Raw genomic sequence first — 13,849 nt, forward strand, 5'->3', positions numbered from 1 at the left:
AATCAAAGAAAGAACTCGAGGTTTGCCAGGAGTTGGTACAGCAGAGGGCACCAAGTGCAGGATTTCCAGAGAGACAACATTTCATTGAGGGTCAAACAATCTCGAAACAGTTTCTCAGCCTTTACTGACTCACTCAGACATAGCAAAGATTTTGCCGAGACATTTCACTTACAGCCAGACACAAAGGCTTTACGATACATGTCACTGCAGTTTTGGCCTCTTTTTTGTGACTTATTTTGACAGACGGTCAAATGTTTGTGTAGTATCATTTTAAACATCACATAGTGACTCCTTTTGCATATGTACTGACATTCTTTAGATATTTTTCATTTAAACTTGTTATTTGAAATGTAACATTTTTACTTTTAAAAAAGATACATTTATCATTTTATATGAGTGATTGTTTGGCCCATGTATCTGTACTGTGTGAGTGCCAGTGCCTGTGGAGGCCAGAGAGGGCATTGAATCCCTTGGAGTTGGCGTTACAGATGGTTTTGAGCCATCATATGGCTTCTGGGAACCAAACTCAGGTCCGCTGGAAGAGCAACAAATGCTCTTAACCACAAAGCCATCTTTCCAGCCTCAAGATTTTCCCTGACTGAGACGACTATTGTTCACTCTGAGGTTCCTTGGTCATGTTTCTGGTGCAAAGGTCATGCTCCTCACTGAGTACCTGGACAGCTTTCTTTCCTCTGTTCTTTTTGCCATTTGAGATTTCTAGGACATTGTTAAATGTGTTTTGCAGCTTCCAAGCAATACTTTGAAAAGTATCCAGGAGATCATGAACTTCTTTGGGAAGTTGAAGGTGTGGGTCATTGGCATCAGCGAGTACCAGTCACCCGAGCATTGCAGAGAGAGGCTATTAAAGCTACAGGTAAGACTGTAGAATATGGGACACTTTTAAAAACAGCACCCAATGGTGGTCGTGTCTTATATACCTCAGGGCAGTGTTGTGATCTTTCTGGTTGCAGACTGTCTTAATTAGGGTTTTACTCTTGTGAACAGACACCATGACCAAGGCAAGTCTTACAAAGGACAACATTTAATTGAGGCTGGTTCGTAGGTTCAGAGGTTCAGTTCATTATCATCAAGGTGGGAACATGGCAGCATCTAGGCAGGCATGGTTCAGGCAGAGCTGAGTGTTCTACATCTTCTGAAGGCTGCTAGTAGGGGACTCACGACCAGGCAGCTAGGATGAGAGTCTTAAAGCCCTCACCCACAGTGACATACCCACTCCAACAGGGTCACATCCACTCCAACAAGGCCACACCTTCTAATAGTGCCGCTCTCTGGGCTGAGCATATACTACCATCACACAGACCCTCTTAAAATTTGGAATTTTTATTGTGCTTTTGCTTTTGAGTCACTAATAAAAAAGAGGTGTAGAGGGGGCTGGAGCAATGTCTCAGCAGTTGAGAGCAGTTGTGGCTCTTGTAAAGGACTGGGTTCAATTGCCAGCATCCATGTGGTGGCTTACAACCATCTCTACAACTCCAGTTCCGTGGGATCTGACACCTGACCTCCTTGGCCACCAGGTACACGTTATACCTACATATATACTGGCAAAATATTCATACATTAAATACGCCTGAAAGGTAAAAGTACAACACAAAAGACAATGCCAGGCATGGTGCACACCTTTCATCCCAGCACTCGAGAGGCAGAGGCAGGTGGGTCTCTTTGTTCTAGGCCAGTCTGGCTTACAGAGTAAGTTCCAGAATAGCTAGGATGACACAGAAATCCTGTCTGAAAAAACAAAAACAAAAACAAAACAAAGCAAACAAAAACTCCAAAATAACAATGACAAAAACAATACCTGACCTAGACTAGCCCAACCAATGAAATAACCCAGTAAGGATTGGGAGTTAAAATAATATATTCATAAAGAAGCATGGATTAGGCTTTGTGGATCAATGGATTAGTGACAAGGTATTATAAGGGAGACATATCTAAAACTCAAATAGTATTAATATAAAAGACATGATTGGTTCATAATTTAAAATTTTTTCTTCATGTAGATGTTTCTCAATATGAAGCCACAAGACCTGTGTCTGGAGAATATGGTCTTGCTGCTGTACCAGAACATGAACCTGGACTGGACGACACTCAGTCTAGTGAGCTGCAGGTACACCTTTGACCCTCATAGGAAACTGTCGTGTTTTTGTGTCATTTGTGTTTGTTGCTTGTTTTGGGGATAGTGAGCACTGAACGTGGTATCTTATGTGTTCTGGGCAATTGTTTTACCACTAAAGCTCATTCCCAGCCCTGCCTGGTGCTCTTTATTTTGCGGTGGGTCTCAGCATGTTGCTCAGGTAGGCCTGTATTCTAGCCTAGTTTGAACTTGAAAACATCCTGCCTTGGCCTCATGAATAGCTCAGACTGGAAGCTTTTGTACCCAAAGTTTCAGACATTTATTACATAAGCTTAGGTAATTTCAACTGCATTCATTTTCTTGGTGGCTCTGACAGTTGATTATTAAAGATTTAATGTTTTTTGAAAAATATTTGTAATGATGTTTACAGTATTACAAGCTAATTAAAACTAATTTAAGGTTACATACATATGTATTGTTTATTATTGAGACAGTGTCTCATTAAGTTGCTGTGGCTGACCTGAAATTCACAAAGTCTCACCTGCCTCTTCCTCCTGAGTTCTCAGACTCAGTGTGGCACCATGCCTGGCAAGCCCCTGTTCTTGTTATGTTACAGCCCATATTTTTCAGTCACACAGTCACATAGTATTTTTAGTTATCATAAAATCAAGGGAAACTAGAAATTTTGCTCTTCCCACAAGGGTAATAAAGGCTATAGTTTATTTTAATATAATACCAAATAATTTTAAATGTCATTTGAATGAGAATATATTGTAGTAACTGTACATCATAAGATTAATAGCATAAATTGTATATTCTGTCATTTTTGAAGTTCATATTCTTACAATAATGCTTTAGTAAAAAATGTGACATTTATTATGTACATTATTTAATGATTGGATTGGGATCATTTGTACCTCAAAACATTTACTTTTTTTTTTAATTGGCATCTTCAAATTTACATAATTCTACTAGTATTCTGAAATACAGGATAAATTTTTTTCAGCTTTAAATAGATCTTTTGATACCATGTTGTAATTCAGTGAGTGTGGAATGGATAAATTGAGTGTTTGGAGTTTTGTAATGGAGTAGGTATCAGAGCAAGAAGTGGACATTCAAAGGTATGGTTCTTGTCACGAGAGACCTAGATGATCCATTGTTACAGCAATGGCTATACTACAGGGGAATAATTGTCTTACTTACTATAGCGTAGCACAAGGGTGACGTGAAGGGTAGGTGGGAAGTCTGAAAACGTTATCAGGGCATTTTAGCAGAGAGCAGGTAAAGGAGATGTATGCTTATTATGAAAGAGATTAACTATTAAATGCTTTTTGGTTTGTAGTCTGTACAGTGGTAAGGTATTGACTAAGCAAGGGAGTCAGTCATACAGCTTGTGACTGGGAAGCAATCTTTTTTTTTTTTAAGATTTATTTATTTATTATATGTACGAACACTGTAGCTGTCTTCAGACACTCCGTAAGAGGGCATCAGATCTCATTATGTATGGTTGTGAGCCACCAAGTGGTTGCTGGGATTTGAACTCAGAGCCTTCGGAAGGAAGAGCTCTTAACCGCTGAGCCATCTCTCCAGCCCGGAAGCATTCTTTTACTGGGTGTAAAGGCTTAGGTAGTAGATAGGATGGTAGTTAAAGGGAATACTTGGCCCGTGAAGAAGCTGTTGGGATTGTTCAGATTAAGATAATAAAATAAAGCTTTGGCTAAAGCAATAGTGATGAGACAGGGAGCCTTCATTCAAAATCAGCAAGCTTTGCGATTGGTTGAATGAGATTTAGGACTATCTCACTTCTGTTCCATAGGCCTAACGGGAATGACTGTAATTGTTGCCATCAATGTGGAGAAATGATTTGGGGAATTTACCTTGATGGGTTTACTGTGAAGTCAGATGAGCCCTCTGTTGGGAGACCCTGGCCTTGGACCAGGCTACATGTTGAGGAGCTTTAGCCGTGTGTTTAGTTCACCAGCAGTAGAGATCTATGCGAAGGTCATATGAAAACAACACAAACCAGCAACCTCAACAGCAGCCCTCACCCAGCAGAGCAGAAGGCTGTAGACATTTCAGATCCTTTGATGAATTCTTAGGCTTATAATGAACCAAGGGCTATAACATAATCTTTTAATTTCGAAGGTAGATTTCTTAACAAAAATTGGAATACAATTAAATATTGTTCTTTGAAACTATGAATGAAAGAGGTCCATAGTGAGAAAGAATAGTTTAAAACATTAGATTTTAATCTTTATCTCTATTTTAGATCCATTCCCTAAAAGATGCCTTTGCTAGCACTTCTGAAGGTAAGAAATCAGCTCAAATCACGTCTTGTAGTAAGTGTTCTAGCCTGGGTTCTCCTCCCAACTCCACTGCCTCGGATTTTACTGTGAGAACACGGAGGGTGCTGGTGAGCTCTGCATTCTGTACTTGTAGCACGGGGATCATAATATCCACGTCATTTCCCAACAACAGTAAGAGAGAACATGGAGGAGAGTGTAGACACAGTGACCCTCGTGATGATGTAGGGATATGTGGAGTGGACATCAGCCATTATTTTATAATGAAAACAAGTGCTGACACTGCTCTTCTTAGCTGGATCTGCAGGAAGGAGCGACACTGTAATGGGGCCGTGGGTTGCCACGCTGCAGATCTAGCATTGCTGTGTTGCTGTGTGTGTTCCTAGGTAGTCCTTCGCATTCAGACTCAAATGCAGTTTTCCTGGTTTCCCCTCAGGTCCAGAAAAGACTCCTGTTTCCACGCGTACTCGGAGCAGCCATCTAAAGCGGCCAAAGATTGGGAAGCATTTTCAGGATTCTGAGTTTAGTAGTTCTCAAGGTGAAGATGAAAACGTTGCCAAGACTTCACCTACGGCTTCAGTAAACAAGTGAGGAACTCGTGCTTCTCACTCGCACTCTGTCGTGTGTTGTTGCTTCTATACTGTGGGAATCTAGGCCTGAAGGCAGAGCTGCTCTATGTGCTCCGGCAGGTATCCTTGCAAGGGTTTGCATCTAGCTTCTGCTACAAGATGACCCATCAGGCTTCCCAGGGCTGTCACCATCTGAACAGTGTTGTACAGAGCCTTAGTGAGTAAGAGGTTGGAATAAACTCACCCATGGCATCTTCCATTGTGCAAATCCAGAGTATTCTAGTCACTGTGTCTCTCAAAAGATTCATTACCGTCACTTTTGAATTTAATAGGATAGGTTTTAGTAATGTTGAAGCTTAACATCTGTTTTTTTTTAAATTCAGATACTTTTATAATTAATCCACTTTACCTAGGCTACTGGATATAATAAATAAGTTAGTGATAACCATAAATAATACAGTCAGTTCTTCCAGAGACTTGGCCATTAACAGAATCACCAACCAGAACTCTTGGTAAGCATGTCACCTTCAGATGAGCCATGGAGACTCAGTCCTGCAGTCCCAGGCATGGAGGCTGAGATTGCTGAGAGTCTGAGACTCATTTGCCCTATGTGGCGAATCCTGTCTGAAAAGGGTGAAATAACAAACTGTCTTTGAATTTATTTTTCAGTTTTTGAAGGAGGATTTCATATGGTGTGAAAGTTGTTAAATGACCATTTCCTTCTGCCTCTGCATCCTGAGGACCAGGGTTAAAGGCATGCGCCATAATCCCTAGCTTATACAGCACAAGGGGATGAAGCCCAGGCTTTACAAGCTCTCTGCTGAGCCATCTCCACAGCCCTTTGTTGGCTTCTGATAGCAGCTAAGATATATATATATAAATAATATTAAAGATTTATTTACTATTATATGTAAGTACACTGTAGCTGTCTTCAGACGCACCAGAAGAGGACATCAGATCTCATTACGGATGGTTGTGAGCCACCATGTGGTTGCTGGGATTTGAACTCAGGAACTCAGGACCTTCAGAAGAGCAGTCACCGCTGAGCCATCTCTCCAGCCCCCTTTTGTTTTTTTGCTGGTGTTTTTTTTTTTTTTTTTTTTTTTTTTGGTTTTTTGAGACAGGGTTTCTCTGTATAGCCCTGGCAGTCCTGGAACTCACTTTGTAGACCAGGCTGGCCTCGAACTCCCAAGTGCTGGGATTAAAGGTGTGTGCCACCACCGCCCAGCAAGATTTTATATTTTATAATAAAATTAGACTTGTTTCCTTCCTACCATTCAATTAAATTATTTAGTTAATTTATGACTTTGTCATTTTAGATGTCAAATTATTTACTCAAAAAAAATCTGTTAATTATGTAAATAATTTTAGATGGATATAGTTAGATGGTACATGATAATAAAATATTTATATTAAAGATAAATATAAGTAAAATGTGAAGAATAAAATGTGTGAAGAATAAAATGTTTAGATACTATTCAATATTCTCACAGGCAGTTACTTAATGATTGTATATTTGTGATTTTTTTTTTTTTTAAGAATTGTGTGTGTGTTCCTGTGAGCACAGATGTACTATATGTCTTCTCTCACTGTCCACATGTTCCTTTGGGGTTAGGGCTTCAAACATAAGTATAACTTTGTAAGCAGAGTTAAGAGAGATGTTGTAGCTTCAAGGCCTTCCAGCTCTGCTCTGTAGGCTCAATCTAGTCTGCCATTTGTTTGTTTTTGTTTATTTTTGCATGGTATGGTAGGTATTGAACCGAGAGCCCAACGTGTGTACTTTCTTCCTAAGACAGGGTTTCTCTGTGTAGCTCTGGAACTCACTGTATAGTGAGGCCTTAAATTCACAGAGAGCCAGTGCCTCTGCCTCCCCCGGGCTGGGATTAACCAGTGCCCCCCACCCCACCTCCAACACTTGTGTGTGCACACAACTGTATTTACATCTCTCTACCCCATCCTCTCCTCCAACTCCTCCTGTGTCCTTCTCCAACTCTATCTCTAATTTATAACCTACGGGGATCATCTTCATTCAAAACACCAGGTTCTACTCCCTGATCGCCATTGTCTTGTGGCCAGATCAAAATGCCAAGTGCATTTAATCCAACTTCAGAAGTCACAGTAAGGGCTGGAAAGATGCCTCTGAGGTTAAGAGCACTGACTGCTCTTCCAGAGGTCCTGAGTTCAATTCCCAGCACCCACATGGTGGCTCACAACCATCTGTAATGGGATCTGATGCCATCTTCTGGGGTGTCTGAAAACAGCAACAGCATACTCACATGTATAAAGTTAATAAATCTTAAAAAAAAAAAAAAGTCTCGCCGGGCGTGGTGGCGCACACCTTTGATCCCAGCACTCGGGAGGCAGATTTCTGAGTTCGAGGCCAGCCTGGTCTACAAAGTGAGTTCCAGGACAGCCAGGGCTATACAGAGAAACCCTGTCTCGAAAAACCAAAAAAAAAAGTCACTGTAAATTTTTAGTCTCAATACTTTTTATAGTCCAAAGTTCAAATACACTCTGAGATGCAAGGCACTTGTAACATATAAAATTAAAAATCAAAAAACAAATTACATAGTTCAACATACAGACCCAGAACATGTGTTGAGGGAGGAAATGGGTTATAGTGAGGAAATACTGGGCTAAAGCTAGACGAAACCATCCGAGAAAACGCAAGTCCTGTAGCTCTTTCTGTCGCATGGTGTTCTTTTCTCTCTACACTGTATACTTTGTGTTTCTTTATCCTCACTTGCACTTTTTCATTGTCAACCTGCATGTGAGTGATTGTTAGCAATGACACTGCAGAGTGGTTGGTTATCCGTGATTTGCAGACAGTTTAGGCTGCCTTGAAGTCTCCTCTGCTGAAGAAATTGTTCCGTTACTTCTCAGTTTTGTCTTGGGCAAGTTCTTCGGACTGGAGCAGGAATATCACCGGGATGGTATCTAGCCAGATTGCTGCTACTCCCTTCCCCCCAGGTTTCTCCATCTGGGTCTCCACAGCCCACATTGTTTTCTGTACTACTGTCTTCTAAGCTCCGACTAGGATGGCTGGTTAGGCTCTGCTTACAGCATTCAACCTTTTTCCTAATCTAAAGTCCCAAAGTCTTCCATATTTCTACAAAAACAAACCAAAAATGTCTATCATAACTATAGCTCAACCCAGTACCATCTACCTAGTTCCTTTCCGGTTGCTCCGATAAAAGACCATGGCAGACTCAACTTAATGGAAGGGTTCGTACGGAGGTTAAAGTTGCAGAGAGATAGAAGTCCATCTCCATAATGGTAGAGAGTATAGCAGGAGGCAGGAAAGCATAGCTCTGCAGCAGCAGCTGAGCTCATCATGAACCTCAAGCAGGAAGCCGAGAGCACACTGGGAGCCTAACCGTTCCCAAACAGTCCTGCCAGCTAGGCACTGAGAATCCAGCAGAGGGGCCCATGGGAGCCTTTAGCTTTCAGACCACCCCAGTACGTATTGTCTACTCCATCCTTTCACTTATTCTCATTCTTCTTTACAGCTGAAGAGAAATCCATGGACACGCTTAGGTCTTCACTGTCCATTCATCAGCTGGAGGACACTGGGGTTGTTTCCGTTTCCTAGCTATTGCAAATAAAGTGGCAGTGAACACGGTTGAGCAGTTCTCTATAAAGTACATCAAGGCCTTTGAGCACATGTCAAATAATAAGTGTCTATCTATGGTTATAGATAGTACTTGTGATTTTACACTAACAGTGTTGGAAATAAAATGTTCGTTTCAGTAGAATAGATGAAAGGTCTAGTTTAAATAGAGAAGGTTTTTAATTAATTAGGCAAGAAAAAGGATAAATTTATCAGGATGAAAAGATTAGTTTTGTACCTTCAGGATCTAAAGTTGATGGAATAACATTTATTGGTTCTAAAATGTTAGTTTGTTAAGAAGGGATTTTAGTATACTGAGGCCAGAGGATTGTGAATCCCAAGAAAGGCTGGGTAATTTTAGTAATATCTTCTTCAGAATAAAGGGCTGGGATTGTATAGTTCTTGCCCGACTATACCAGAGTTCCTGATTTCATCAACTGTACTGTCCCAAAAAATGGATCCTTGAAATTTTATCTTGATCCATAATAAGAAAAAACAAGGATGGTTTTGGTTTGTTTTCTAGAATAGAGTATGCTGCACGAACATCAGAGAGCTCAGAAGAATTCCTTGAAGAAGAGCCTGAGCAGGGAGTGATTGACTTTGAGGATGAAAGCGGTGATAAAGATGCACAGCCTGCTCTGGAAACTCAGCCACGCCTGCAGAAACAAGATGGGGACAAGGTATGATGGCACGCGTTCAGTAAAAACCCCTGGGAGTCAGCTAGAGGAAACGTCCTTAACTGTCCACTGCTGGAGAAACAAGACCACCATTCCCATAGTGTGCTTGGTGGTTGGGAACATTTGTACATTGGCTGGGATTTATGTAGTTCAGGCAAAAAGTAAGATTCCTCAGTGCATTTTAAATACACTGATAGGTGGAATTAAATACACTTAGCAAGTACACAGATGTTGAAGCCAATTAGGGTCCAGGCAATCTTTTTTTTTTTTTTTTTTTAAGATTTATTTATTTATTATATGTAAGTACACTGTAGCTGTCCTCAGATACTCCAGAAGAAGGCATCATATTTCGTTACAGATGGTTGTGAGCCACCATGTGGTTGCTGGGATTTGAACTCGGGACCTTCGGAAGAGCAGTCGGCGCTCTTAACCTCTGAGCCATCTCGCCAGCTCGGGTCCAGGCAATCTTAACTTTTGTTAGAAGGATAGAAATTAGTTATTTGGATTTTTTTTTTTAAAACTACAACTGATTTTCTAAATCCCTCAAAAGATAAGTAGTTACAAAACAAAATAGTACCCAAAAGAAATAGATAAATCTTCTGTATCTAAGGAAACTAATTAATCAAGCTTCATACTTGACCTCTACTTGTTTATTATCCTACCCTCCTCTTCCTCTTCTTTACCCATTTGTCTTTCCTTTTGATATCTTTAGTCCTTTGCTTACGTATTCCTGGTCCCTTGTTTCATAGGCGCCTGAGTTTCTTGAATACTACTACTACTTTTTCATTGCTACTTTTTAATGTGTATGGGTGTGTTCCCTCTGTATGTCTGTGCACCAGGTATGTACCTGCTGCCTTTGAAGGTCAAAAGAGGGGCCAGGCATGGTGGTTGTATACCTTTAATTCCAGCACTTTGGAGGCATCTCTGAATTTTGAGGCCAGCCTGGTCTATGCAGTGAGTTCCAGTACAGCCAGGACTACGTAAGAGAGATACTGTCTCAAAAGACGAAAAACAAAATCGAGAGCATGGGGTTCCCTGGAACTGGAGTTACAGACAGTTGTCAGTCATTTTGTGGTGCTGCTAATTGAATCTGGGTCCTCTGGAACAGCACTTCTGCCATTTTCCTTAAGTCAGTGTAGCTTTTGCTCCCTCTACCTTATTAAACTTTAATTTAAAATGCCATCTTTTCTTTTAGGAAACGGGAAAATAAAACAACATACTTTTGAGGGGAAAAATGTCTAAATATTTATAGTTTTCCTCCCCTTTTATAATATAATGTAGTATATTGTGAGACAGTATATACCATGTAACCTGTCTCATCCAGCAAGACATTGAACGTATGTCGTTACAGCTCCTCAGTGCGAGCGCCATTGTGACTCCAGTGGATTCTCTGTTCTGGGGTATCTGACTACTTTACCCTACCCAAGGTTCTTTAGTTTTCTGGCAGTAGATATGTGTCCATGTGTCTGTATATATTTGACTCATGGTTTTTCCTCCTCCTCCTCCTCCTCCTCCTTCTTTTTCTCTTTCTTTTCTTCCCCACTTCTAGACAGGGTTTCTCTGTATAGCCCTGGCTGTCCTGGAACTCACTCTGTAGACCAGACTGGCCTCGAACTCCGAAATCCGCCTGCTTCTGCCTCCCAAGTGCTGGGATTAAAGGCGTGCGCCACCACGCCTGGCGGTTTTTCCTTCTTTAATGTGTACATTCTGGGGAGCTCAGCATTTTGCGCTTTGCTCTTTGGTTCCTTGCCTCTTTTGTGGTGTGGGTGCGGGGTGCGTATGCTCATAAGCACACATGCATAGGCCAGAGAAGGATGTTCAGTGTCTTCCTCTGGTGCTGCTTGCCTTACTTCTTTAAGACAGTGTAGTGTGTCTTACTGAACTGAAGCTTGCCCTTTCTCTAGACCTGCTGGCTAGCCTGGTTGATCCATTTGTCTTTGGCTCCTATTGCTGGTAGTTACAGGAACAGACAGCTATGTCTACATCTTTATATGTAGATGTGGGATTTGAACTCAGATTGTCTTACTTGCACACCAAGTGCTCTTATCAACTGAACCATCTCCCCAATCCCAGGTCTAGATCTGCAGTCACCTGTCCACTGCACATTTCTGTCATCTTAATTAAGTTCAATAATACTTCTGGGTTTTTCCTCATACGCATTTTTAATTGTGTATGTTGGTATATCTTTGTGTGAGCATGTGTATATGTGGGCGTGAAGGTGCCCACAGAAGCCCCAAGTGGGTGCTGTAGTTAGAAACGGATGGGTCACCAAACATGGGAGCTAGAAACCAGCACAGGTCCTGTGCAGGAGTAGTGCTCAGCCTCTGAGCCATCGTAATTCTTCTGTGTTAACCGTGCTTTCCTATTTTGTTCATTCTGTTCTCAAATCTAAAACTTGAAGGAGGTGACCTTTTCTTTCTCATTGCTTCTTACTTGGTGGCCACAGTTCTGTCTTACATTTGTCTTTCTCATTTTCTTCCCTTTAACATTTTTCTCAGTCTGGTTGGTGCTCTTATGAGTTTACTTTAATTATGTTCTGTGTGTAACCAACTTTGTATACCACTTGGTATGATAGTAGTGTTTTAGTTAAAGTTTCTGTTACTGCAACAAAAACACCATGACCAAAAATCCAGTTGAGAAGGAAAGGGTCTATTTGGCTTACACTTCCAGTTTGTAATCTATCTTTGGAGGAAGTCAGGACAGGAACTCAAGCATTGCTAGAACCTGGAGGCAGGAGCTGATGCAGAGGCCATGGAAAGATGTTGTTTACTGCCTTGCCCCCAATGATTTGCTCAGCCTGCTTTCTTATAGAACCCAGGACCACCAGCCCAGGAATGGCACCACTCACAATGGGCGTGGCCCTTTCCCATTGATCACTAATTGAGAAAATGTCCTATAGCTGGATCTCATGGAGGCATTTCCTCGAGGGAGGTACCTTTCTGGTAATTCTACTTTGTGCCAGGTATGAGCCAAACCCAGCCAGTACAAGTAACCACATGTATTAGTGATAGAAAACATTCTGTCTCCTGTTGTGTAATCAGGCGAGCCTTAGAATGGCCTATAAATTTACCTAGACTGTTCTCAAACCTGGAGTCCTTCTTCCTTGGTCTACCAGGCACTAGGATTATAGTCAGACCACCAAGCTCACCCTGAAAAAGGTTTTTAGAACAGTTTTATTTTGGAACAGTTAAGTCTACTTTTTTGGAAAAGTTTTGTTTTTGTTTTTGTTTTTGAGACAGTGTCTACCTACAGAGCCTTGGCTGTCCTGGCACTCACTATGTAGATCATGCTGGCCTTGAACTCCAGAGATCTGCCTGTGTCTGGCTCCCTAAAATGCTGTTATTAAAGATGTATGTCGTCATGCCCAGATGGAAAAGTTTTTTTTCTATGTTTTCAGGAATCTAGTATTGGATCTAGTTTTGAATTGTGCAATAACTTTCTAATCTTTTCAAATGGTAATGTATACTTTCTGGTTATTAAACTGTCATTAGAAATTAGAAACAATCAACATTAAATAGATGTAAATGATAAATATTGGAAGAAAGTCTCAGAAATTGGAAGGTTTGTGCCATTAGTTCATTTTTCTGTACTTTAATCATATGAGGCTGATTTTTTTGGGGTTGACTGATAGAGCCAGGTGAGAATGGAGATTTTGTTTTCTCAGCAAAAAGCAAGTAGCCTTGGATTTTATAGGACTGGTAGGTAGCACGCCGTTCTCTGGCACAGTAAGCTATCTAAGCAGAGCCCTGACCGACATCCCAGGTGCTGAGCAGCGGCATGGTTTCATGGAGCTGGTATCAAGTCTCACTGTGCTGTTAGATCTTTCCTGAAAAGCTCATTCTGAGACTGTCCTTTAGGAAGGACTAGATAGAAGGAGAAGGATCTTTTTACTGAATCTTAGACCCACGCTGTGCAACCAACCCCTGGCCGTCCCTGCCATCAGAGAACAGTAGGAGTGTGTCTTCCTTAGAGTCTTTACTGCTCTGACACTGAAGGTCCTCCCCACCCCCCACCCCCAGCCCCGAGGAAATCTAAAATCTAAGTTTTAACTGATAGTTCATATTGTTTTAAATGTATTGTTGTGGGTGATAAGCAGGGACTGAGAACGGACTTCTCTTGAACGATCAGTTATAATCAAAGCCTGTCTTTCCCTCTTGGTGCAGGACTCTGCGTTAGAGCCTGTGAATGGGGAGGTAATGGATGCTGCCCTCAAGCCCTCTCTTACAACTGAAGACGAGGACTCCACCAGTGAGGGTCTTGAAGAAGACTTAAAGGTTCCACCTTTTAATTCCAGCGGAGAACCTGGAAATCCTGTTCCACTAGTAGCAGAGTCTTCAAAAGTGCCCGAGGCCACATTAGCTAAGGTATTGCCTCACTTTTCACAGTAGAATTTGCCTGTTGGTGCCACTTAGGTAGAGGGTAGAGAATTTAGAATCTTTACCCTACCATGTCATCCTTTAGGAACATTGTTATTTCAGACATACGTTTTTATATTTGCCTTTCAAGCTTCATTCAATTCCACTCCAGCCATACTGTAACTACTTTATGGTAACAAAATGAGCTCTCTTTTGCAGACTTAGGGAAATGATTAGGAAAAT

General features: G+C 41.3%; 1 protein-coding gene across 8 annotated transcripts in view; it reads left to right on the forward strand.

Moving 5' to 3' along the window:
- Fam169a (family with sequence similarity 169, member A) overlaps window positions 1–13,849 on the forward strand; it is a 63,007-nt gene that overhangs the window by 41,991 nt on the left and 7,167 nt on the right. For all 8 annotated transcript variants that reach the window (NM_001146045.1, XM_030247298.1, XM_030247296.1 and 5 more), the window contains 6 exons: window positions 746–874; window positions 2,019–2,125; window positions 4,362–4,401; window positions 4,832–4,982; window positions 9,098–9,254; window positions 13,415–13,615. In NM_001146045.1, the coding sequence (NP_001139517.1) occupies window positions 746–874; window positions 2,019–2,125; window positions 4,362–4,401; window positions 4,832–4,982; window positions 9,098–9,254; window positions 13,415–13,615 (785 nt within the window). The remainder of the gene's footprint in view (window positions 1–745; window positions 875–2,018; window positions 2,126–4,361; window positions 4,402–4,831; window positions 4,983–9,097; window positions 9,255–13,414; window positions 13,616–13,849) is intronic.

This window comes from Mus musculus, chromosome 13 (genome assembly GCF_000001635.26).
Source record: "Mus musculus strain C57BL/6J chromosome 13, GRCm38.p6 C57BL/6J".
In the NCBI taxonomy this organism is placed as follows: domain Eukaryota; kingdom Metazoa; phylum Chordata; class Mammalia; order Rodentia; family Muridae; genus Mus; species Mus musculus.